At 34.0% G+C, this 27,204-nt stretch overlaps 2 protein-coding genes and 1 pseudogene across 3 annotated transcripts; all 3 read right to left on the bottom strand.

Annotated features, from left to right (window-relative positions):
* Positions 1-23: 23 nt before the first annotated feature.
* Positions 24-3,528, bottom strand: LOC139429502 (uncharacterized; annotated as a pseudogene).
* Positions 3,529-4,232: 704 nt separating this feature from the next.
* On the bottom strand, positions 4,233-6,138 carry LOC139429501 (putative gustatory receptor 28b). The gene is made up of 5 exons (XM_071195269.1): positions 4,946-6,138; positions 4,686-4,867; positions 4,529-4,597; positions 4,383-4,472; positions 4,233-4,328 (listed from the first exon to the last, which is right to left on the bottom strand). Exons 1-5 carry the CDS (start codon positions 5,559-5,561, stop codon positions 4,233-4,235), a joined length of 1,053 nt encoding a protein of 350 aa, XP_071051370.1. The 5' UTR covers positions 5,562-6,138.
* Positions 6,139-10,813: 4,675 nt separating this feature from the next.
* Positions 10,814-17,376, bottom strand: LOC111418742 (odorant receptor 85c-like). 2 transcript variants are annotated; one of them, XR_011640035.1, is made up of 6 exons: positions 16,802-17,376; positions 16,650-16,749; positions 16,503-16,592; positions 16,269-16,424; positions 15,856-16,213; positions 10,814-11,374 (listed from the first exon to the last, which is right to left on the bottom strand). XR_011640035.1 is itself a non-coding variant. In XM_023051402.2 (5 exons), the coding sequence occupies exons 1-5, from the start codon at positions 17,344-17,346 to the stop codon at positions 16,148-16,150; spliced, it is 957 nt and encodes a 318-aa protein (XP_022907170.2). In that variant the 5' UTR covers positions 17,347-17,376; the 3' UTR covers positions 15,371-16,147. The 2 variants fall into 2 exon arrangements, 1 of the variants encoding a protein (XP_022907170.2); XM_023051402.2 differs by lacking the exon at positions 10,814-11,374 and having other exon boundaries at positions 15,371-16,213.
* Between the last annotated feature and the right edge of the window lie 9,828 nt (positions 17,377-27,204).

Here is a 27,204-nt window from a genome sequence, read left to right as displayed (position 1 = left end):
TAAATAAAAGGTATTACTATCAACTAATTGACATATTCTTACCATTCAACTGCTCCATTGGTTGAAAAACATTCTGCAAACTCCCTTTGAATATATTTTGCATCCTGGGACGGTTTTCTGAGTACTTTTGAAAATGGCTTAAGCGATTAATTGCTAATGTCTTGGCGCCATGTCCCTGGTATAAAATGTCCGTCTGCTTCAAAATTAAAAACTCCATTTAGAGAATATAACTAAAAAATTATGAAATAGTGTCATGCAAAAGAAAGAAACTTTTTCGGGTTGTACCAACATTGGTTTTCTAAAAATACGGACTACGGATGCTAAAATGCCAAAAACGTTTTCTATTTCAATAACTCATCGTGCGCGACAAAGTCGATAGTTGGAAATCCGTTCAACTCTACTCTTAGCATGATTTCCTGAATATGGTTTCAAAAGTGTGCTACTAAGAGAAAAGCGTATGGCATTCTTTGTTGACGTCCTGGAACCGAAAGTTCCTTTTGTATCCTATCATCTTACGATAAAGTGTTGTACTTGCAAACACACAGAACTCGTTCATTCTTCCTTGTGCACCAACTGCATCAGCAAATGCCAAAAGTATGATACTGATAGACTTTTTATAATCATAAAATTCCGATTCACTATTGAATGGAGCTTAAAGTAAAACATGTTTTCCGTCCATTGCCCCTACACAATTAGGAAATTGTTCCATCGTTGATTAAATCCATTTGCTCTTATTTTTCTTTCTTCCTCTAATTTTGGCAACTAAAAACAAAATTGTTAGCTGTTTTTTGTTGTATAATTATTATTTATTTAATAAATAATTCTATGTGAAAAATGTAACTATGTTTTACAGGAAACCCAGATTGAGGGATATTTAGAGAATGAGACTTCTCAAGAAACCCAGGTTGAGAGATCTTTAGGGCTTGAAACTTCTCATCTTGAGCAGGAAACATTCCCCGATGCCAGACCAACAAACAGCAAATTACGCAACAAACAAGAATTCAGCGTAAAAGATCATTTAAAGCAACCGTTTGCAAGTGAGAGTTGCCAAGTAGTACCATGGCAAGTCTAACTTCCAAGCGGCAATCCCAGGCATCGCTACGTTATATGGGCAGTTACGATTAAACTAAAAACACTATCCCATAGAACGTAAGTCATATTGCAAAACAAAATAGACAACCTCGTTTTTGAGGCAGAGATGAATGAACTTGATTGTTCCGTTGATAAGTCTATATCTCCTGCTCTCCCAGAACTATATCTTTTCCCAGCTCAATCTATGTAAATTCACCTGGCATTGTCCATGCAGCTTCCCCAGCAATTAATGGTACCAACAATTGTTAAGAAAATTATGAAAATACTCAATCAAGTGATGCAATATTAACTTATTATAGTAGTACGGATGGGTTTTTCAATAACAAATAAGTCACATTTAAGTTAAATAAAGTAATACCATTAGCCAAAAAGAAGGCTAACTGCTAGACGGTCTTTCACAGCAATAGCTGGTCTTATGTTGTTGTCTTGCTTTTGTATTTTGGGTCCAATTTTCATCAAAAAATATTCAAAATCTTCAGCTGACATTCTACAAAAGTTTTCAAGCCTAACAAGGTGAACTTCCATAGGTTCTATCTGTTAAAATTTTATATTGATTGACTTGAAAATATTCTGAATATATCGTACTATCAAATAAAAAAATAATATACTTAGATCTACAAGTTTTCTTGTCGGTCAGCAGTATGATATTATATATCATTCCTGATCTGTGCTATCATCGTAGGCACTAAGCCTTGAAGAGTACTGAACATCATCTAGATTAGCTTTTGATGTTCAATATCTACGTATTTGGGTGGGGCAGAGTTCTTCGATACTTTCATTAGCTAATAAAAGGTGCTTTAAATACATAATAACTTCATAGTCAAGAAAACCTATCAAGAAAGAAAGAAAAAAAATTGTGGACCAAATCTTAATGATGCAGAGGGTTTACCAGCGGCGAACTCTCAATGTTGCAAACCTGTCCATGATAGTACCCAAAAGAAGAAGCCAAGTGCGCTGATTGTAGTTTTGATAGTAGCCACTATATGCCATTAAAGAGCAAGAAATTTAGCTGCTGTTAATCTATTAATAGCAAACTCTAAAATACACAACGGCTTGATGATAATTAATAATCAAAAATAGTAATTAATAATCAATTGATAATCAAATAAGCGCTTGCTCGATTTATTTGGATGATATAAATTTAGACAATCTTTAGACGTGGCAAATCTCCTCAGTTTATCGTCTTAAGATGTTATTCATTGCTCGTTTTAATGTCGATATACAGAGATCAGTTGTCGACATGCCAAAATTGTGGTTGGTGCTAAACTTTCGAAACTTTGTAGTTCTAGGATTGTGCTTCTTCTAGTTTTAGTTTAGTTGTCCAAAATTATTTAAAACTGTATCCAAAATTGTCTAAAATGATCAAAATGTGGCTAATACTGTCTAATATGTCAAAATGTCTAAAATTATTTTAGCCTATTTTGTAAACTTTTGCCAAATCTGTTAGATCATTTCTGTGTAATTTTAGACTTTGAGGTCAGAAAGCTAAACATGAAATGACGTCAAGATCAGGACAGATTTAACTTCCAGTCATTTCAAAGTATGAATTTCAAAGGCTATAAGGCTATATGGCAGATGATAAATAAAGAATTAAAAGGGAAGAAGGAAAATAATATTGATAACCTTTCCAGCCTATATGCTGAGAACCTCAATAATTAAGTAGTCAAAAGTCTACCACCTAGACTGTGACTAGCTCAAAGGTACTCGATTGTGTCCAACATGAGACTCTATTAAGTTAACTGGAACATTACGGTATAAGAGGGCTACCAAATTACATGATCCGTAGTTATGTAAGCAATAGAATGCAGTACGTGCAATGGAAGGTTCAAACTTCAGAAGTTACCAATATTACTTCTTTGAAAAGGTCCATATCGCAATATTACTTCTGGTGTCCCACAAGGATCAATTCTGTCCAGTGCTTTTCATTATTTATATAAATGACCTTCCTGTAAATATTATTAGGACTTAGTACTTGCCAAAATAATACAAGTTTTTTATATAAACATAGGATCGCAACTTTTTGTTTTGGAGCTATGAGCCGTTAAAGTTGAGCCAAAAAATTACATTTTATTTTTTATTGCGGCTATAAGTAAACCGTAGAATTTGAAGTTTTGTATGTATTTACTATTGGATAAGACCTTATTTTCAAGTATACCTTAAGTTTCCTTTAAATTTTTTATAATAACTTTTTAACACCATGGAGTGTTAACATGAAAAAATATGAGTTGTAAAGCTCATTCTTTAATGGTACTTTTTTGTCTCTTTAGTTTCTTCCTTAAAGATAAGTTCATATTCAGTTAAAGTTAATATTTAAAAGACACGAAGCAGATCAAATGGAATCTAACAACACTAACACAGCAGAGGCATAAATTTTAAATAATCTACAAAGAACTAAGGAATCCAAGCTGTGTTGAACGTATTCTTCAACTCACCCATCCTACAATTTTAGAGTGATGAGAAAGTTTACAGAAGGAAGGAGGACTTAACGACTTTTCTTCTTTGCTTTTAGCTGTTTTTTATTCGTTTCTTCTTCATGTAATTCGCTTTGCAACGGTTCCTCATTGTTTGAAGATCTCCTTTCCGCGGTTGCTGTTCTTCACATACTGCCAGGTCACAGAACAGTAGTAATAGTGTCAGGTCTTCACCTCTTCTTTACTTATGGAGTAGCGGGGCTAGTCACGTAGCGTCTCTGCAAAGCGCAATAACCTTCAAAGCATCCTTCAGTTCCAGTATACCCATTTTAATGTTCATGAAGATATCTTTCTGCCATGCGATGACACTAATTTTTCAAGATAGCTTCTTTTCTGGGACATTTATTGCAGGTGTTTAAAAAGTGACATATCCTAGATAGGTTCTTAAGCATCTATGAGTTGGAGGTTGTCCCCCAGCTTCCTATCGGTGAATGTTGGCTACTGAGTGTCTGTTGAATCTCCATTTTCGTGCTTTACGCGAACTTTTCATTGTTTGCTCTTCTTCACAATTAACATACTTTCTAAATTCTGTCCCGGAAATGCGAAATATGCTGGAAAAGTAGATGCATTCCAGATCCACTTTCAAGGTAATCTCTACCGAAGGACAATCACTAGGGAAAGTAGATGTTGAGGAAGTTGACGAAGGAATTATAATAAAGTGACATTTATTTATGAATTTGATTGATTTCTGTATACACTATAAACATCCACGTTATAATCGGATTGGATTAATAATAAAGTGTAAGTATGAATTGCTCCACTTAACTAAGAAATAATTTAATTAACTTGTAATTAAAAAACATAAAATGAATAATTTACCGTCGTTATCATTCTAAAGTCTAAATTAAATAATGATAAAGCTGATATTTCCGGTTTGAAATGATCCATTGCTAAAGTAAATCCATTTAACTAGAAACAAAATGTTAATAAATGAAATTAGAAAATTAAATACAAAAGAATCTTACCTCCTCTTTCATTCGAACATCTTTTACATTTAACATTAAATTAAAAACAACACTTTTTGTTACATTTAGCTAAAACAAAAATGTTATTATTTCGTTAATTTTTTAATTATTTTACCTTTGTTCTACAATATTCATAAGCAGACAAACAAAAAATTACCCCCAATCCAGATAAAAATATGATAAAAATTTGTATGATAATAAGTGGATTTAAATTATGTTTCATAACAGGAAGAATACTGCTATAAATCTCCAAAACGAATAAAGTAAAATTTGTTGTAAAATTAATAACAATTAAACTAGAAATTGAATCGTTAAAATTGATAAGATTTTTATAAGTTTCTATGTAAGAATTTAAAGTTTTCTTTAAATTAATATAATTATTATTGCGAAGAAACGTTTTTAAATACTCATTAATACCGTTTATACATGCCCCATATAATCCAATACAAGACGATACCTGTACAATCTCAACAGTTGGAATAACATAAAAAATGTTGTTAACAATCGCAACATGAATCGAGAGAAATAAATTTTTGTATTCACCATAATGCCATATTGAAATAAACGAAAAATCCACAAAAGCGAATAATTTTATAATAATTACGTAGAACAAAAAATATTTTTTGATATTATTAAAATCCACTACAATCCCAATTCTTTCTAAATTTTTTCGATTTCTATCTAATTCATTCAATAAGCGTACTCGTTTATTTTTAAGGACAGAATTGGTTATTACGATGTAAATTGTTTGGATTATCGTTGTTAAACTGTAAACTGTCATTACTATGTAAGCAAAAACCGAAACGGTTTTCATAAAGTTGATGAATAGCACGAAATGATAACAGGCCGAAACGAAAATTATTCCCTGTAAAGGAATAAACCATATATTATAAGAAGTCGATGATGTTTTAAACTTTTTCGTGTTGTCCATGTAATAAGGTGCGATACCAAGTAATCTTGAAACATAATAAATCGGCGATAATGCTGAAAATGTAGCGTTTTTTACATTTTTTTCTGTTTCTTTTGTAGTCATTCTAACAACTTGAAACGTCAACTAAATTCGATTGTTGTTAGTGGAGAATAATAAGTGAATGGTAAATCGAAAGTGTTTTAAATATTTATGGATTTCATTAACATAAAAGGGAAATAAAATATTGTCCAAATAAATTAATACTGGGTAAACAATCTTTAATCAAATGAATTGGATCATTGTATTGGATATTATATTGCTACTTTTGTAACTTCACCAAATATAATGGTTTCATGTCTCGAAATTCACGATCATGGTTATATGTGGCATATAATATGTAGAAGTGAAGGTTGATCTTAAAATCTTTTCGAGGACGAAGAGCCAGTGGTTATCATAGTACAATATCATAGGATAATACCGCGATTCATATTCGCTACAAACTCAAGATCTTGGAAAGAATTTGTATTTTAACACTGAGAACAGTGCAAGGGGTCACTCTATATAATCATGTAAGGAGCAATAATGATAGATGAATCCGGAGTTTAGGATGTTGTGACGTAGATGAGATCCAGGAGACGGAAATGGAGACTATGTCAATTGGATGTCTCCGGAAAGATTGCCCAAGTGGACCATATTAGAAAAAATCAGACAATTAACGATCACATAAGGTTTAAAAGTAGAAAAAAAATGATATCGTTCTATTAGAAGAGGAAGCAAAATAAAACTTGCCTGTTATTTTATACTTCACTTATTCCTGAGTTTTATTTCTGTCCACGTTTCCACGGCTTCCATTGCTTCTTCCTCAACAGTTCTCTTCCATGTCTATCTTGAGCGCCCTCATCTGCTCCATGAGGTTTGTTTAAAATGTGGCCAATCCAAAACGATTTTCTTTCCTTGATTTGGTCACTAATGAGTCATTGATTAATGAATAGTTGTAATTTGTTCAACATCCTCTCGGTGACCTTCCATGTTCTACACTCATACAGAACGACTGACCCATTGCTGTTGAACAAGCGAATTTTTGTTCTTTTTGAAATGTTCTTATTTCGCCTTCATATCTCCCAAGTACACAATCTCGACTACAGAATTGATCCTCACCTCCTTCATTTTTTGAACTTTGACTTTTAGTCCTGCTGCTTCTGCTTCATCTTGTATGTATGTAATCAACGAAGAAAACTACCTGGCAACCTTCAGAGTGACCCAAATAAACTTACCGAGAAGGAGAGTAGCAAACGACCTAATCATGCTATGGCATTAGATTATGATGCAATGTCGGGAGTTAAATAAATGTTCCTTTTGACAGTGTCAACATCTGTTAAATCTTCTTAATAAAATCATCTGATCTTGAAATGTGGATATAATGAGAGATTTTGGAGTGCAGCACGTAGTCAGATGGATATTGCCAATGGGCAAAAACACAAAGATGTACAGTTGGAAGACCACTCAAAGGCTGACAGAAAAGATGGACATCCTTATCATACGAGGAACGAGACAGAACAAACAGGACTAGGTTCTATAGCAAGAAAAAGAAGAAGTAACTACAAAGATTACCAAACACTTAAGGCTAGTAAAGAAACTGGATACAGCAGCCAAAAGCATTCGCCAAATCAAATTCCCTTATAAGGTGATGACAAGTTATTTGTTGATACGACATTCATTATAGAGCCTTGCTTTTCCGAGATCAGCCGAGGTCGCTTTTTATCGAAGCGCTGCAATGTGTAAATTATTTATCGGTTCATATGATATTAATTATAGCTTAAGTATAACACGACCTAATTAAGTAAAATCATATAACCTCTGCTCTGTGACTAGCAATAACGTTGATTTATAATATATGCCGCAATTTTTAGTTGCAAAAATGAAGTTGAAGTCGTATTAGAAATGGTCCCAAAGTTTGATGATAAGAAAATTTTGTTACACAGATTTTTGGCATGTTGTGGTATAGTATCTGCTACTTTCGATCGTAAACCATGCTTCGCAATTAAATATAATAAAAACAAAATTGAAGGATTCCGCATACAATATCTTAAAATACAGAATCTTTTCAAGATTAGGGTAATCTAAAGATAGCTTTCCAAGAACAATACCTTGAAAAAAAAATTATAACTCAATTGGAATCAGAATTGGGAGGACGCGCGCGTGGGTAGAAAATACCCGGCGCTTATTAAATGATGTGTATATTCTCCAAATGTCGATTAAATCGGGGAATCCCCTCTCGAGTAGAGTGTAACAGAAGTACCTATGCTCAGGCGATATTATTATACCGTTCTCGATCAGTGCTAGGGTTTGATTTATGCGAAGTGGACATTTTTTACCCTGCGCGCGTCGATACGTGACTAAATTGTTACCATTTTATTTCTGTGTTTTATGTCTTTTATTAGTTTTTGGTGAATTGTGGTTATTATTGAACAGTTGTCGCATTATTTCATTTTTATCAGTTCGAGTTCCAGTAAGTTAAAATTATAACAAATGAAGTAACTATAGTTTATTGGCATATCAGTATTGCAGTAGATAATGGATTCTCAGCCAGGGCCATCAAATATCAGTAAATGGGTGGATAGAAGGCCTTTAACTAAAAAAGATCTAGAAGAGGAAATAAGGAAAATAATGAAGGAGGAGAGTGATGACAATGAAATTCCACCAACTGAATCAGATAGTGAAGTTGACCACATTTCAGTAAGCGACCATCTTACCGACACTGACGCAGACGAACCATCAGAAGATGAAGGCAATTTTTACGAATCAAGCTCGGCAGGTACTCCATCTTCTCACTTTTATCTGGGGAAAGATGGTACACGTTGGTCCAAACAACATCCACCAATAAATGTAAGGACTAGAGCCCATAATTTAGTGACCCATCTACCGGGACCGAAAGGAAAAGCAAAGGATGCAACTACTCCTTTTGAAGGTTGGAATTGTATGATTTCTGATAATATGATAAACCATATTGTCAGATATACCAACATATACATAGATTTGTCGCGAGGAAAATTTGTTAGGGAGAGAGATGCCGCTCCTACAGACCAACGAGAGATGAAAGCACTTTTCGGTTTGCTGTACTACGCTGGGGTACTGAAGTCTGGGAGACTCAATACAATGGAATTGTGGGAAAAAGATGGATCTGGTGTGGACATATTTCCAGCCGTCATGTCTCGAAAACGCTTTTTATTTTTACTCACTTCTTTACGTTTTGATGACATACGTGATAGGCACACCAGACGACAAAGTGACAAACTAGCTCCCATACGTGAACTCTCTGAATTATTTAAAAACAACATTCAAAGCTCCTATGTTATTAGTGAGTATGCCACAATAGACGAAAAATTGGAACCTTTTAGGGGAAGATGCTCGTTTAGGCAGTACATAAAGAGTAAGCCAGCAAGATATGGCATACAAATTTTTCTTTTGACTGACAGTCGTACATACTATACGAACAACTTTGAAATATATGCTGGTAAGCAACCGGAAGGTAAGTACAAGTTACAAAATGATCCTTATTCAGTCGTATGCCGTCTCATCAAACCAATTGAAAAAACTGGCCGAAACATAACAATGGACAATTGGTTTATGAGTATAAAGCTAATGAATGATCTTTTGAAAAATCATCGCTTGACCTGTGTTGGAACTATCCGAAAAAATAAAAGGGAAGTACCAACTGCATTTGTCACTCCAAAAAATCGGTCTGAATATTCTAGTTTATTTGCGTTCTCGGAAAATAAAACAGTAGTTTCATATTGCCCTAAGAAAGGTAAAGTAGTTTTGGTGGGTTCAACTATGCATCACGATGACTGTATCAACAGTGAATCTGAAAAGCAAAAACCTGAAATAATAGAGTTCTACAATTTGACTAAGGGTGGAGTCGATACTGTCGAATATAATCCACATAATTATGTGGATTATATTCTGTATCCAGGAGGTCGCAAAGGTGGCCACTAACTATATTTTTTGGTTTTCTGAATATTGCGGCGATAAATGCTTACATTGTTTATAAAAGCAACAAGCAGGAACAAATTGCCCGAAGAGTATTCTTGAAAAACTTGGCAAAAGAACTAGTAAGAGAATATTTACGGTATAGGTCCACTATTGACTCGCTACCCAGTGACATAAAATCAAGGATAATGCTTTTAATTCCACAAAATGAACAGGAAGAATTTCTTCCAGCGAAGCGCCAGAAAGTATTGTCGGGAAGGTGTCAAGTTTGCCCAGGCCGCAAAGACAGAAAAACTAAAACATGCTGTAGTGCGTGTAATAAACTCATATGCCGAGAACGTTCTATACCAATTTGCCAAGGCTGTTTCGCAAATAAGGTTGTCCCCGTTCTGAAAGAAGATGAAGAACTGGAAGAAGAGGATGTCTAGGTCATTTTATCATTTTTTTATTATTTTTTTTTGTTCAGTCTCATCATGTGTTGATTTGGTTTTATTGAGTACAATTTTATGTTCATTTATTTTAAATATGTCACAAATAGAGTTTATAAGTTCAGTTACACAATCCATTGTTTTATTTCCCGAAAGAAGACTCAAATATCTATACTTATACCCAAAATATTTATAAAAATCAAATATCGGGTAAAAAATACCCGACGCGCGTTTTAACGTGAGAGCCAGAGGCGCGCGTCCTCCCGGGTAAAGCAAATCAACTTCCTAGCAAAGTACCTGGTATAAAACTATGTAAATTGCGTACAAATTAATGGCCAATCCCAATGATACGTGGTGTCATTGAGACGTCAATTGCTGAGCAAAACCGAATTACTCTTGAAGCTATTTTCGATATGATGAGAAAAATTCGATCGGAGATGCGTACTACGATACCTTGGTGAACTCGGTCTAATTTGCCTGACTTCGTGGCATACAGAAACGAAGTATAGGAGTAGCTGAAGATAATTGATGAGTTGAATGCCGAAGACGTTCTTCTGACTTTGGAACAGTACCCTCGCCGTAGTAATCTTGAGATTCGAGGAGTTCCTGAGAAGGACTATGACAACGTTATTTTTTGCAAATCAACCATTTTATTGTGTAACTTTTCATTGTAACGTCGTAATTGTAATTTATTTTATTTTAACGTGTTAATTTTATAATCTTTTACTTTTAAACTTAAGATTTATATATGTTTTATATATTGATTTAAGTATGTTTGGACCAGAAATTACCTATTACATATATTACTGGAATTGAGAAGTTTCAAAAGAAATCAAATATCAAACAAGAGGAGGTTGCTTAATTTGGACTCTTAAATTAATTAATTAATCCTGAAAACAAAGAGAACATAGGATTGAAGGAGAGGCTAGTTAGGAAGTTACAAAGAAATGATTTGAATAAGGACCAATATTTTATTTTGAATTCGAGTTTTAACTACATTTAAAAGTCAGTGAAAAGTGTTTGTTTTCTAACTGAGTTTTCATTGTTGCATAAGTGTAATCACCTTTCATAATCTAAAAAAATACCAGCTCAAAGGCAGTAACACAAGCAGCTCCGGAAAGGGCTCCGATCTCCAATAAGTAAATAATAAGATACCAAGTAATCCCTATATGTAAATAGTAAAGAAATCCTTCTTCGACCGAATACAAATAATATTTTACTTGCACCGGATATCCGGTATAATATAAGCCAATTTTAAAAATACGGTTTTAATAATAAGCACCCAGCAACCCAAAAATATATATTAACATATTAAAATGTTTAAAATGTCGACGATACCCATGTGTTTCTTAGCGATCGGTGGTTCCCCGAATTTCGTAAAATCCTGGAGTTCTTCGAATATATTTAAGACTCGTTTTTGGATCAAATGCGTTATTATATAATTGTAACAAATGTTTGTACTGCAAATTACGGCAAAAACTGCTTCTGATATCGCGATAGACGACGATTCCTTCAAATCTGAAAAATAAAAAAAGTTAAATAATAGATATTTATATTACAAGTGGGCTAGAAACATAATTACAGTACGAGTGTGGAGAATCACACGAGTACTATAATACATAAACTCTATTTAATAGAGTTTATGTTTTCTTAACGTATCTAAAAATTTTAAATATTTAACATATACAATATCATATCGTCTGTGAAATTCTAATGCCTTGTAACCCACAAAAAATCCAAAATTGTGCTATTATATTTTTATGAAATCTACAGAATTATACATAGTACTAGTAACACCTAGTAATCCACAAATACGCATTTACTTAGATAAAAGGTATTTCTTTCATCACGTATCCCAAATGCACCTCAACAAGAAAACAATAATACCTCGTACAATACAATGAAAATTTGAATACTTCTTAAGCAACATTTGGTATAAGTCAAACTGTGGTATACAAGGTATTTATTTAAAAAATAATCGATTTGTAATACTGTAAATAGTATTTTTTTAAAAATACATTGTTTTTTATGTTTTTTTTAATTGAATCAATAAAAAAATGAATAAATATTGTTTACAGAAACAATTTTGGTAATTTAATTTAAAAATAATTAAAAAGTAGGCATTGTTAAAATAAAGTAATGTTGTAGTAGGCTGTGTCCGCTATAACTAATGTTATTGTTGTATTAAAATAATTGATATTGGTGTGGATTTCTGTGTCAAAAGTGTGTTTAAACTAGTACTTGATATCTATAAATTTACTGAGTGATGGAAATAGTTACGGTAAGTATATTAAATTATTATGTATAATAACGAAGTCTATTATATTTAACAAAAAATATTTGCATTTATTTATTTTGCATTACTATGCTAACATTGTTTGCGTTTTAATTAATTTGAATGTAATTACGAATTTGAAGCTAGAGGAGCTGAAGGATATAAGCCATCTGCAACCTGTTGAAAATATTATAATTGAGGATTTAAGAGATGTTCAAATGTTGGAGCTAGCTGCACGAAAAGACGAAGAATGTGTTAACAATGATTTTAATGACGATGACTACGAACCTAAAAAGGAAAATGGTACATCAGATAGCGACGAAGAGCAAGGAAATAATGCTGAAACAGATGAAAAAACAAAACAGGATGAGACATTAACAGAAAATGATATCAATCATGGCAATATAACGGAAGGAAGGAAAAGAAGTATTACTGCTCAACCTGATAAATGGGCAAAAAATTCTGCAAAAAGGAGCCGAATGGAAGGAAAAGCGTACATGGGGTACAGCAGAACTAAAGAAGGTAAAGTAAAACAGAATGTCCCAAAAAAAGCAAGAAAAATGGGTTCTTCTTGCAAATCAAAAGAGTGCCTTAGAGTAAAATCTAGAAATTGTTCAGAAATTAATGACGTAATACTAAATTCTGGAGTGAAATGAATTGGGATCAACGAAAAGTGTTTGTAGAAAAAACTGTCACAAAAAGAACGTATACTAAAAGCTTTGAGAGTAGGCGAAAATATTCCTTAAAATATTTTCTCACAATAAATATGAACAAAGTGCAAGTTTGTAAACAAATGTTTCTTCAAACACTTGCTATAGGTGAATATTCCGTTCATGATTGGGTCCAAAAGGGATGTTACGGTATGACTTTTAGCTTCGATTTGACCTACAAATCAAACAAACGAACCACTCGACAGGACAAGGTGGAAGATAAGAGGTTACTAAAAGAATTTTTTGATTGTTTACCAAAGTTGCCTTCACATTATGGACGTTCAAATTCAAATAAATTGTATTTAGAAACGGTAATCCGGAGCCTAAATCAATTATTTAAGTTATACGAAATTAAGTGCAAAGAAGAAAACAAAGTAACCCTGTCGAGAACAATTTTTAGCAAAATGTTTTATTCTATGAACTTGTCAATTCACCCCATTAAAAAGGATAAATGTGATTTGTGCACAAAACATGAAGTTGGTCAATTATCAGACAAAGAATGGAATACGCACAGACGTAAAAGAGAAAGGGCTTGTGAAGAAAAAAAGAGAGATAAGGAAGAAGCAAAAATGAACAAAAAAGGTCGGGTTTTAACAATGGATTTACAAACTGTAAAAGTGTGTCCGTATGTCCAAGCCAGCACAATATTTTTTAAGTTAAAACTGTGTTGCCACAATTTTACAGTTTATAATGTAGTAACGCATGAGGCAAAGTGTTTTTGGTTTAGTGAAACTGAAGCAGATATGACTGCATCGACTTTTGCTTCTTGCATTATGGAATACCTAACAACAGACTGTCATAATGAATCTGGACCAATTATAATTTACAGTGATGGATGTACTTACCAAAATAGAAATAATATTATAGCAAATGCATTATTAAACTATTCTGTAAATAATAACATAGAAATTATTCAAAAATTTCTCGAAATTGGACACACACAAATGGAATGCGACTCAGTTCACAGCTGCATCGAAAGGAAATTAAAAGGTGTCGTCCTTTTATTCATTTACCTAGTGATTATCTACGAATAACAAAGGAAGCAAGAATGAAGCCCTTTCCATATGAAGTTAAATGTATGCAATATTTTAATTTTAAAGATTACTCAATCAAGAAATATCAAAGATATGCATCTATTAGACCTGGAAAGGTAAAAATTAGTAATACTATGAAACATTCTTTATAACTGCCTGTCATTTTCCCTTTAAGGTCACGAATGATCCTGTGGTCACCGATATTAGAGCTCTCCAATATTTGCAGAATGGAAACATTTATTACAAATTGGATTTTGATGATGAATGGCGAGAACTTCCACAACGACAAAAACCTGTTTCTCAAATGGTAGAATGGCCACAAATGTATAAAGAGAAACGAAAAATAAAATTTCAAAAATGGCAACATTTGCAGCTGTTAAAGTCAGTAATACCTACTGACTGTCATAGTTTTTATGACAGCTTAAAACATGATTCAGAGTAAAATTTTTTAGAGAATTTATTGATTCGTAATAAAAGTAGTTTTTCCTAAATACTGTTTTATTTCTGTAAAAATAATATAATATATCCTAACCCACAAATTTGACAAAAATCTAAAGCTAATCACTCGTGAGCCACTGCAAATTTTAATATACAATATTTACTAAAAAATTAAAAATCATATGTTTGTATCTAAGCCCTTGTGTAACTGACAGTTTCAAAACAAACAAACAAATACTTTCCCAGTTTAATATAAAACGTCTTTTATGTCTACTGAAAAAAAATGTTTTTAGGGTTACATTATATTAGAACTTCACAGACGATATATCATTCAAAATTAGATAGTTTTAGTTTCAATTTGGTGTATAAATTATTACGTAATTTTAATAAATACAGTTTAAACGATTTTTTGAATTTTATCAATTTTTATATGAAAATAAGTTAAATAGAGTTTGCGTATTCTTAACATATCTCAAAATTTTAGATATCCATCATATAGATTACTATATACCATCTTAAAATACATAATATTAGCTTTAATTTGGTGTGCAAATCATTACATAGTTTTAATAAGTACAGTCTGGGCGATTTTTTGAATTGCATCAATTTTTGTATGAAATTGGGTTAAATAGAGTTTGCGTTTTCTTAACATATCTCAAAATTTGAGATATCCAACATATACAATATCATATATCATTAAAAATTATATAGTTTTATCTTCAATTTGATGTATAAATCATTACATAATTTTAATAAATACAGTTTAAACGATTTTTTTAATTTTGTCAATTTTTCTATGAAAATAAGTTAGATAGAGTTTGCGTATTCTTAACAAATCTCAACATTTTAGATATTCATCATATAGATTACTATATACCATCTTAAAATACATAATATTAGCTTTAATTTGGTGTGCAAATCATTGCATAGTTTTAATAAGTACAGTCTGGGCGATTTTTTGAATTGCATCAATTTTTTTATGAAATTTTTGTAGAAATTTGCGTTTTCTTAACATATCTAAAAATTTTAGATATCCAACATATACAATCTCATATATCATTCAAAATTAGATAATTTTAGCTTTAATTTGGTGTATAAATCGTTATGTAATTTTAATAAATACAGTTAAACGATTTCATGATATTTTATGTTGTTTTATGAGATATTTTTAGTAAGACAGTTTGGTTTAAAACAAATGAGCGAAAGGGCGTTATCTGCATCTATTACATATTTTTGTGATTTTTGAAATAAGTGAAATGGAATGGTACTTTTTACTTGACAGATCCTTAGTCGTATCTCGATATCTTCATCCACTCTTGAATTATAGAAGAAAATGTTGAAAACACGAGTCATATCAAACATATCTTTTAATCTAAAATCTTATTCAAATGTTAATCGATGGCACCAAGGAGATAATCTCCAAAATTCATTTAGATACCAGTTAGAAATGAGTATTAACGAAGAAGGACATCAATTTGAAAATATTAAATTAAAAAACTATGTTCATTTTAAAATAAATAAATATTAAGCCTCACTACTCACCTGGTCGGTTGATTTATGAGGGTAGTAGTCTCGGTCCACGGTACAATAAATTTTTTGTAAACAATGAATAAATAGCATTTTTTTTGTGTGAATTTACTTTATATAAAACCATAAGTTTCGTCATTTTTAACATTTTTGCAAATTATTCGCAAAGTGTGCAATAAAAAATTTATTTAACAATTATATGTATCTAGATTAAATAATTTATTTTGAAATCAATTTCAAACGTTTCTTTGTTTCTTAACTTTAAAAATTCAATTAAAGAAATATACTTCAAAACTTAAAGCATATTTCAAATGTTTCTTTGCTTAGTAACTTGTAATACCCAATTAAAGAATACATAAGATTTCTTGTATTCCTTAAAAATAAGTTAAAATCACTATTTTTTAATGATATAACATACTCATACATACATTCATTGCCGCTGCATGTGATAAATCCCCAAACAACGGTAGCTCTGTTTTCAGCTCCTTTTGACTTAAGCAAAGCAAAATCAAAACATCTTTTCGTGTTGATACATCAGCATCGAACCAATTCATGTTATAAACAGCATCAGCCACACTTCCTGCCTATTATTAATAAAATAAAACTAATTTAACAAACATAAATAATCTAACCTAAAAGTAAATTAAACGAATTATTCATACCGCAGCAGTAAATCGTTGTCCAAATGTGTGATAAAGAAATAACCCAAACAAGTTCAATATGATAACGGAAAGAGAGGGTAGATCGTTTTTCTAAAATATTGATTGGTCAAAATAAAATACAATAATATATTAAATAAAAATTTAAACCAGAGTAAAGTGAGTAGTAGCCATAGTTAAAGAAATAATACCATATATCTTTGTTGAAACAAGAAATCTAGTTGTGAAATCACTAATGAATTGAAACATCCTAAAATCATCAATATCTTAAGCATTTCAAAATACGTATTAAATTAGATTACCTGAATATCTCTCGATGATATACAACAACAGGCTGTAATTTTTTAAAATTTCGTTTTTTATTCCTTGTTAAAGTTATATTGCCAATCACCTCCTTAAGGATTTCAATACGAACAATTAATAATTCCAACGAATAGTACATAACTATTAGTGTACCGGTCGTAACATATACTGTGATTGTCATGGAATATAATTGTAACAACAGTATCAACATTATATACCAACGTTTCGACAGAGGAACGTAATAATCAGCTAGAAAGCAATATTTGGAATTCTTAAACTGAGCACACTTATCGTCAAGCAAAATAGAGTATGTGTTAAAATATGCATATAAAAGTGCTATGTGACGACCTATTTTTAATATAGTTTTTATATTTTTGTCGAGAACTTCAATTCTTTTTGGAACGCCAGATTTCCCGAAGTCGCTAAATTGATTACGCATTTTAACTAAACGATGTCGATTCCAAATCAGTTGAATGTTAGTAAATACAACAATTAATGCACCTAAAGCAAATTCCGTTTGAAATAATAATTTTGCAAAATACATTTTGTAATCTAAAATCAATAAAAAGATAAAGAAGAAAATATGATTTCTCTTTAGAAATGTTAAATAACATTTCTAAATTCCATTAACCCACCTTTAAATCCCATTAAAAAGTTATAAGCTGCCAAAATAAAATTTATCACCATCACAATTGTTGGTGTTAATCCCCGAAATCCGTTAGAAGTGGGCCAACAGCGATATTCTCGCATAAATTTTTCTATATAATAGTAACCGAGGAGTGGTTTCGACATTTTATTACTTTACGATTGAAGGAGTTCGATAAAACTAAATTGAAAACCAGGTAAGTTATGTACATGTATGGCGTATTAAAAATTTAAACATAACAATTGATTTACGATTAGTTACTTTTTATTTGAGTAAAACTGTAAACATGTACTGTTATTGATTATTATTAGAAATGAGAAAAATTGAAAAATCGTTATCCTTTTGCAGTATAACAGACTTTTTAACAAACTATTATACCACATCATGGCGCACAGTGATCAATTGCTCAAATTTAGGAGGACAAAATACAAAAATTGGTCATTTTTTTGTAGTATAATCATGCGGTATTTGACTTACTGTATGACTGGCATATAATATAGGAATTTTTTTTCTGATTAGAATGGTTTTTTTGCTACTATCTGGATGTTTAATTAAGAATTTTTCGGGTCTTTAATTTTGTTAAGATTGTTGTATTGTTGATTATATTGTACGGTTGTATGCAATGTGTATTGAATATACATATACTGAGTTTATATATTGATAGTCCATACCTTTAACTGTATTTATAATACAGTTAGTATATATAACTACGTTTATTTAGTTCACTTTAGTTCTTAAATTTAAAAAATTAACATCACATATTCACATTTCTATTTGATTTTTCTTGCACGGTTCATAATGAATCATTACAATTCTTTTTTTATTTTGTAACCTGAAGGATTAGCTATAAGATGGTATATAAGACTTTACTTACTTTCACTGACTTTAGAAAATATTGGGGAATGTGACAAAAATGATGTAGCATAGTGGCGTAAATTCAGGATTAAACCTCAATATTTTCACGCTTCGAAAGAAAAGCAGAAATGATATGATTATGGCACCTTCATATTTTAAGTAAAGTGGATTCATATCCCCATTGTCAAACCTTAACGAAATGAAATAAAGAGTGTCACAAACGCGGATACAAACTTTAAATAAAAATTTCAATAGAATTTATGCGCGATATTAAATTTCCGCCCCCTAATTTATATTTTTTTAAAATATAATTAAATTTGTATAGTAAAAAGGCTATTTCATTTATCGTAATAAACGGTTGGCAAGTCGGTTGAAAAGCTATACTAACCTACCCTCCCACATTCTACAGTTTATATTGCAATTTAATTGTAACAAACACATATACATAGACTTGAATCCATAAAAATTCATGAAATACTCCAAATTAATCGACTCGAACGTTTTTCTTGCAGTCAATTACAAACCAGGTTTGTATATGAACCTCCTAAATAAACAAACTTGACCACTTCCGGTTACGCAATTTGACTGATATTTAATATCTACATATTTTCATGACTACCAGAGCTCGGATGTTTATGCAGTCAAATTATAGGAAATATGTGGGGGAGAGGGAGTTTAAATCGGGAAAGAAAAAGTATAAGGGCTGACTGGTCGGAAAGAGGGATAGAACACTTTAGGGAAAACTTAGAGGGGTGGCGACGGAGAGTGGAGATGTCTAGGGGGGTGGAGGAGCTGGTGCGGGTGGTGGGGGAAGCGATATTGAAGAAAGAGTACGTACGAGGGGGCAGTGCAAAGCTAGGCAGGAACGAATGGTGGGATGGTGAGTGCATGGGGGCGAAGAGAGAGGCGAGAAGGAAGTTGAGACAGTGGCGGAGAAGGTTGGTGGGGGCGGAAGAATATAGGGAAGCATTGAGGGGATATAAAGAGATATGCAAAAGAAAAAAAAGAAGTGAGGGAGAGGGAGGCGGAAGAGATTAGAGGGGTGAGACAAGAGAGTGAAGTTTGGAAATATATAAACAAAATAAGGAAAGTACGAGAGGAAATAACCAGTGAAATACAAATGACGGAGTGGAGAGATTACTTCAAGGGTCTGCTGGAGGGGGAAGAGGAGAGGCGGGTAGAGGAGGTAAATACAGGGGGGCGGAGAGGAGAGGAGATGGCCGGGGAACAAATGGAGGCGGCGTTGGGGGGACTAAAGAGGGGGAAGGCTCCAGGGGAGGACGGGGTCCAGAATGAGGCATGGCTGGAGGCAACGGGAGAAGTGAGGGGAAAGTTGTTGGAAGCGCTGAATAAAGTTTGGGAAGGGGAAGGGTTTCCGAATGGATGGAGGACGGCGATAATAAGCCTCTTGTACAAGAAGGGAGTGAAGGGAGTAGTGGAAAGTTATAGGGGAATTAGCTTAATGGACTCGGCGTACAAGATATATGCGAAGGTGCTGCTGCAGAGGTTGGAGGAAGAGATGGAAGAGAAAGGGATCTTACCGGACGGACAGGCAGGTTTTAGAAAGGGAAGGGGCGCGATAGATAACGTGTACATATTGAAGCACTTGGTGGATAAAGAGCTGGAAGGGAAGGGAGGGAAGCTTTACGCCCTATTCATAGATCTAAAGGCAGCGTTTGATAAGGTGAATAGAGGGAAGTTATGGGAGGAGATGAGGAGGAGAGGGATTACTGGTGGGACAATAAACAGGGTGAGGGAGATATACGCAGAGACGATAGCTAGGGTAAAGGTGGGGGGCCAGTTGACGGATAGGTTCTGGACAACGAGGGGTTTGAGGCAGGGATGTCCACTCAGTCCCGCTCTGTTTACCTTGTATACCGCAGACATGGAAGACAGATTGACCGGTGGGCAGATGGGAGGTGTGGTTGTAGGGAGGAGGAAGGTGCATTCACTGGCTTACGCGGACGATTTGGTGGTAGTGGCGAGAGAGGCGAAGGAGATGAAGGCGATGATGCGGAGTTTGGAGAGTTATTTTAGGGGGAAGGCTCTGGAGGTGAATGTAGGAAAGACAAAGGTTATGAAGTTCTGTAAAGGGGGTAGAAGGAAGAGCGAAGACTGGAGGTGGGAAGGGAAGGAGATAGAGGAGGTGAGGGAGTACACATATTTGGGGTACAGCTTTAGAGAGGACAACAAGGAAGGCGCGCATGTGAGGGCAATGGCAAAGGAGGCGAATAAGGTGATGGGGCAGGTCTGGGGGTGGGGAGAGAGATTATTTGGAAGGGATTTGGGAAAAAGGAAGATGATATTCGAGTGCTTGATTAGAAGTGTTATGATGTACGGGGCGGAGCTTTGGGGGTGGAAAGAGCAAGGGCTGTTGGAAGGCGTACAGGTTAGGTATTGGAGATGGGTTTTGGGGTTGGCAAAAGAGACGCCGGAGTACATAGTCAGAGAAGAGGTGAAGGTTGATAAGTTAAGAGTGTAGGCGGGTAAAAGGGCGGTATGTTTTGAGGAGAGGGTTGAAGGGAGGTCTCAATGTAAAATTTTGGGGGAGTGCTGAAAAGAGATTAAGGCAGGGAAAGGGGGTTACGGGCAACGAGGGAGAGAGGAATATTTCAGAAGGGTGGGGTACTCAGTGAAAGCGGTAGATGATAGAAGGAGGGAAGGGATTGAGATGTGGAAAGAGCTGGAGAGCAGGGATAGAGATGTACAGAGGCAAGAAAGAAGGGGGCAGATAAGGGAGAGCAGGTACAACCCTAAGTACGAGGAAATAATAACGGAGGGATTGCCGAAGTACCTGTCGGTGGAGGGGGATGAGGAGGGGAAGAGGATGGTGGCAAGATTCAGATGCGGCAATGAGGAGAGAGCTAATAGCTATTGGATGAGAGATGATGAGAGGGGTTGTAGGCTATGTGGGGGGGAGTGGGAGTCGTTGGAGCACCTACTGAGGGAGTGTGACGAGCTAAGAGAGGAGGTGATCGGCTGGAAGCAGGTGCTGGGGGAGGGGGCAGAGGGAAGAGAATGGATGAGGGAGGTGGTGGCGACAAGGCAGCGTAGGGAGATGCGGAGAGGAGATGGGGAGGGGTAGGATAGGAAATAAAATGTATTGTATTGTAATGTGATATATGTAATTGTAGTATTGTTAAAATTTAATTGTTTGTGGAATGTATTGCTGATATGGTAGCAATAAACTTAATTAATTATAGGAAATATGCGCATAAATATGCAAGCTTTTTATTCAAAATATGCAAAAAATATGCAAAAATATGTGGAAATATGCAAACATATACCTTTCTTATAGTTCTTATCAATCTATTTCTGTCACATTTTTGTATATATTTTGCACTTTTCACATGTTTTTCTATTTGGGACTTCCTCTCACACGTTATCTTAAAAAAGAATAATTAAAAAAGTTAGCCATAGATACTCTAACAGAAAAAAATTTTAATTCTGAGACTATAAAACAGATTCGTATTTTTCATTGTCGATTGTCTAGAAACGTATGTAAAAACATATTCCAAGAAGATGGGACATCAAATTTAATATAGTTTTATTTAGTTTTAATTTAACAGTTTTCCATTTTTTTAACTACTAGTGTAAAATTTTGAGAATGGAAACCGAAACTGGTACCGTTAAAATAAATTTTAAAAAGCAAGTAAGAAGTTTCAATTTCCATTCTCAAAATTTGTGAACTTGCAACATGGATTTCCAAACTAACCTAGTGTAAAAGTCTATGAGAAATACAATTTCGGAACAAAACATTGGCAACTCCTGTGAAAACTTTAATTTTTAACTTAAATCTATGGCTAAAACGCTACGACATGATTTTTAAAAAAATACTTACAACTTTGGCACAAGTTTTACAAAATAATTCCTCATTATTTAAATTTAGCTCGGGATAACTTTTTATCCACTGGGACACAAGACACGATATCACTTTAGGCATTGTTGTTATAGATTGGTAGAGTAATGTTCACTCACACTGAACACAGCCACAGTAACTATGGTAGAATAAAAGTTCATAAGTTGAATCGATGTATAAATTTCTTTATTAAATAAGTGCTACATATGTTTCGAATCTAATGATTCTTCTTCTTTGGCACGACTAAAATTTAAGAAAAAAAAACACAACAGGAAATGACATATAAGTATAACATAAAGAATTGGAGTTAAAATCATAAAATATATAATAAAGGTAATTTACCGTTAAAAATTAGGTTGTTTGATGGAATTGAACATTCAAAACCGTTTGTAGAACATTTAATTCTTAATAAAATCACAACGCGACAATCTTACGAAGAAAACAGGTATCACATCGTAGGTTAAAACACGATAGAATAAGAAAAGTGGAGTGCAATTGAGCATGTGCGGGGGTTACAGGTTTTTAAATTGATATTATTCATCGGGAAAATGTGTGAAAAGGCAGTTATTTTATTTTTACAGGAAATTCAAAAAATGTCTATTGTTATTGGTATCAACGAAATCGTTCATTAGTATGTTCTTTTTGTTATTAATGTTAATGTGTAACTCTTCATAAAGGTCCATCTCTCTCGATTTTTTAAGGTTCTTCAGCAGTTTTATGTTTTCTGCAGGAATGTTATGTGACGTTTCTTTTTTATGTTTAAAGACAGCTGAGTTTTCTTTAGAGGAGTGTTCTTTGAAACGGGTTAAGATGTTCCTACCGGTTTGCCCTATGTATATTTTTGGGCAGCCTGAACAGTTGATTTGATATATACCGCTGAGTTCTTCATGTTTAGGTTTTTGTTTGTTATTCATGAGCAGTTTACTAATCTTAAAACCAGAGGAGAAAGCTGTAGTAATGTTAAATTTTAGTAGGTTTCTTTTTAGTTTTTGCTCAAGTAGTGGATGGAAAGGATTACTTATATGTTTAGTCTTTGTCTTAAAGTGTGGGAATATAATGTTATTAATCCTGGATATGTAGACTCTATTATATATACGTTGCATCTCCTTTACGTTGAATCCGTTATTTATACCGATTTTGACTATATTCCTGATCTCCGTCTTTATTTTGTCTGTGTTAAGTGGGATGTTGTAGATACGGTTAAAAAGAAAACGGAAATTTGCTTGTTTATGTTGGTTACAGTTGTAGGAGTTTTTAGGGATAACTGTATCTGTGAAAGTTTGTTTCCTAAAAATGTCGAATTCAAGGAGGCTGGTAATAGGGTTTCTTATGATCTTAAGGTCGAGAAAATTAAGTGTGCATTGGTTTTCCGTTTCCATTGTAAAGTTCAGGTTGGAGATGTTGTCGAAGATGTTGTGAAGCGCTCTGAGGATAGCTTTGTTGCCATTATAGATTATAAAAATGTCATCAACATAACGAGCGTAAAATTTGATGTATTGTGTAAAAGGTTTGTATTTTTTTGAGAAAAGTTCGTCTTCGAAATTGTTGACATATATATCTGACATGATTCCAGATAAGGGTGATCCCATAGGGAGTCCGTCGTTCATTTTATAAAATTGGCAATTAAATAGGAAGAAGTTTTGTCTGCAGGTGAGGTCTAGTACGCTTAGAAAGCTATCAATTTCAATGATATCGAGTTCGTCTTTATTATTTAAGACGAGTTGTTCCTTAATGATATCAATTGTTGGTTTTATTGGGACGTTAGAATATAAGTTCGTGATATCAAAGGAGATCAGTTTGCAATTTTTTTCCAGTTTAAATTCTGATAGTCTTTGTATCAATTCGGTAGAGTTTTTTATAGTGTGTTTAAAACTTTTCTGAAATTGATTGTGCAGGTAGATCGATGTTACCTATTATGGGTCTTATACTTTTTTCAGGTTTGTGCAGCTTTATCAAGCTCTTAAGGGAAGGTATTATGGGATTCATCTCTAAGGCGTTTGATGTTTTTATATTGAACCTTTTGAGAAATTGGGAGTTGTCTCTTATGAACATTCCTGCAGAAAACATAAAACTGCTGAAGAACCTTAAAAAATCGAGAGAGATGGACCTTTATGAAGAGTTACACATTAACATTAATAACAAAAAGAACATACTAATGAACGATTTCGTTGATACCAATAACAATAGACATTTTTTGAATTTCCTGTAAAAATAAAAATAACTGCCTTTTCACACATTTTCCCGATGAATAACATCAAAACCTGTAACCCCCGCACATGCTCAATTGCACTCCACTTTTCTTATTCTATCGTGTTTTAACCTTCAATGTGATACCTGTTTTCTTCGTAAGATTGTCGCGTTGTGATTTTATTAAGAATTAAATGTTTTACAAACGGTTTTGAATGTTCAATTCCATCAAACAACCTAATTTTTTACGGTAAATTACCTTTATTATATATTTTATAATTTTAACTCCAATTCTTTATGTTATACTTATATGTCATTTCCTGTTGTGTTTTTTTTTTCTTAAATTTTAGTAGTGCCAAAGAAGAAGAATCATTAGATTCGAAACATATGTAGCACTTATTTAATAAAGAAATTTATACATCGATTCAACTTATGAACTTTTATTCTATGATTTATACGATGTACCTGGAATCCACTATATATAAACAGTAACTATGGTTGGGGATTTCCTTAAACTTAAACTCAACAGCGCTAGGGATTCCCCGCATGTTTCTGTGAATCGTTATAAACAAGAAACCAACCCGCAATCAAAAATATCCTGTATTGTGCTTTAAACTAAAAGGTATGCGCATATTCACATATTTAAAAATCACGCAGTCATTACATTTATTTTATTAAGCAACAAGAAACAAATCTAGTAAAATGACAAAATATGCGAAATTATGCAGTAAAAGGCCAATTTATACAACAATCAAAAAAATTGTAAAAATATGCAAAATATGCAATTTTTTTATTGTACCATCTGCCTTATTTTTATCTAATTCGCCCAGAAACCAATTTTGAAAAAAAAAATTCCAGAAAATAAAGAAGATGCATTTTGCATAAAATCCGAGCCCTAATGACTACAAAGAAATTATTAATTAATTTCATGCATTTATCCTATTATTCTGTAACATGCCAGTTTACATATACAGTGTGTCCGTAAAGTAACGGATATAGGCGATAAAATCATTATAAATGGTTTATGGAAGAATCCCTGAAACGGGTCTAAAGATTTAAATTTTTTGGTGTAGATTTTAAATTTTCTCCGCCATTTTTAAACGAGTTATGACGTCATCGATATTTTTTTCAAATGAAATTTTTCAAATTGGTTACATAAGAAAATTTTCGAGCAAAATTACTTTAAAGTTTAACTACTTCAAATTTGATGACATGATAAAAATAGCAGTAAGCATGAGTAACTATACTAACCAATTATATCAAACATTTTCCTAAGTGTCAAAAACTGATTTAGTAAGTAGTTGACCTCTTTAATACAATATATCCTGATCGTCAACTCATTAGCCAATGTATTGTGAGCCTAGCCGTGACTAAATTTAAACAGCATGGCCATCTCTCGAAGCATTTCTCGAAGTCTGGACTACTAAATGTTGCAAGGGAAGTTCAATAAATCGTGGTTTTGGCTGGGCAAGAAAACCCTCATGTTACTGTAAGGAGTATTGGGTCTAATTTCGACATTAGTAAATCAACGGTTCATAAAATTTTAAAACCCGCAAAATATCATTCCCATAAAGTAAATATCATTCACGAGCAATGAATGGTAGTTTTTGCAACAACAATTTTGCAACGATGACAAAGACTGTCAAAAACATAATTTTTTTCGACGAAGGAACATTTACACTGACTGAGGAGGGGGGAAGGGTGGAGATATGGGGAGAGGAGGGACGACGGCGGTCGAAGGATACTGTGCGAAATGGGGAAGGAACAGAAATGCTGAGATGGGTGGAGGAGAACGGATGGGAGATACTGAATGGAAATAAAGAGGAAGGAGAGGAAGGGGAGTATACTTACATCGGGGCGAGGGGGACATCTGTGATTGATTATGTACTGGTGGATCAGGAAATGTGGGAGAGGGTGGAAAGGTTTAAAGTGGGAGAAGCGGTAGAGTCGGATCACCAACCGTTGGAGGTGAAGGTAAAGGGGGGGGACGGCAGAAGGCGAGCGGAAATGGGGAGCACGTTCATCAGGACAGACTGGTCGGAAGAAGGGGTAGCATTCTACAGGGGAAACCTAGACACTTGGCAACAGAAGATACAAGAGATCAATGGTTTGGAAGAACTTATCCAGGTAGTGCGGGAGGCAACACTGAAAAGGGAGTGTGTACGTACGGGGGTAGAGCTGGGAGGAACGACTGGTATGATGGCGAGTGCAAGAAGGCGAAGAGGGAGGCGAGAAGGAGGTTGTGGCAGTGGAGACGGGGGAAGATAGGGGTGGATAGATATAGGGACGCCAGGAGAGGATACAGAGAGTTATGCAGTAGAAAGAGAACAGAACTGAGGGAGAAGGAAGCGGCAGAGATTAGAGGGATAACAAGGGAAGGGGAGGTCTGGAGGTATCTGAAAAAGAGAAAGAAGGGTAGGGAGAGGATAACCAGCGAAATACATATGACAGAATGGAAGAGTTACTTTATGGGATTATTGGGAGGGGTTGAAACGAGGCTAACGGGTTTGGGAGGCTATGAGGGAGATAGGGGAGAGGAGATAGCAGAAGAGGAGATGGAAGCAGTGCTTAGGGGATTGAAGAAGGGAAAGGCGCCAGGGGAAGATGGCATCCAGAACGAGGCATGGTTGGAAGCTTCAAGGGTGGTTAGAGTGAAGTTGTTGGAGGGGATGAATAGCGTATGGAGAGGGGGGGATTCCGGAGGGATGGAAAGTGGGGGTAATTTGCCCAGTATATAAAAAGGGTAATAAGGGAAGGGTAGAAAGCTACAGAGGAATTAACCTACTAGACTCGGCATACAAGGTATACACGAAGATACTGCTGGGAAGACTGGAGGAGGAGATGGAGTTGTGGGG

The sequence above is a fragment of the Onthophagus taurus genome, chromosome 3 (genome assembly GCF_036711975.1).
Source record: "Onthophagus taurus isolate NC chromosome 3, IU_Otau_3.0, whole genome shotgun sequence".
Classification (NCBI taxonomy): domain Eukaryota; kingdom Metazoa; phylum Arthropoda; class Insecta; order Coleoptera; family Scarabaeidae; genus Onthophagus; species Onthophagus taurus.
The sequence above is the reverse complement of the archived record's forward strand: the minus strand, read 5'-3'. Positions and strand labels throughout refer to the sequence as shown.

Excerpts from the sequence above, each read along its gene's own strand:
- LOC139429501 (XM_071195269.1), bottom strand. The coding sequence starts at position 5,561 with ATGACTACAAAAGAAACAGAAAAAAATGTAAAAAACGCTACATTTTCA. Across the intron at positions 4,868-4,945 it reads ATATGGGGCATGTATAAACG|AAACTTATAAAAATCTTATC; the intron begins GTATTAATGAGT and ends ATTCTTACATAG. Across the intron at positions 4,329-4,382 it reads ACTTTAGAATGATAACGACG|TTAAGTGGAGCAATTCATAC; the intron begins GTAAATTATTCA and ends ATTATTTCTTAG.
- LOC111418742 (XM_023051402.2), bottom strand. The coding sequence starts at position 17,346 with ATGTATTTTGCAAAATTATTATTTCAAACGGAATTTGCTTTAGGTGCA. Across the intron at positions 16,750-16,801 it reads TATCATCGAGAGATATTCAG|GATGTTTCAATTCATTAGTG; the intron begins GTAATCTAATTT and ends TGATGATTTTAG. Across the intron at positions 16,425-16,502 it reads GACAACGATTTACTGCTGCG|GCAGGAAGTGTGGCTGATGC; the intron begins GTATGAATAATT and ends TATTAATAATAG.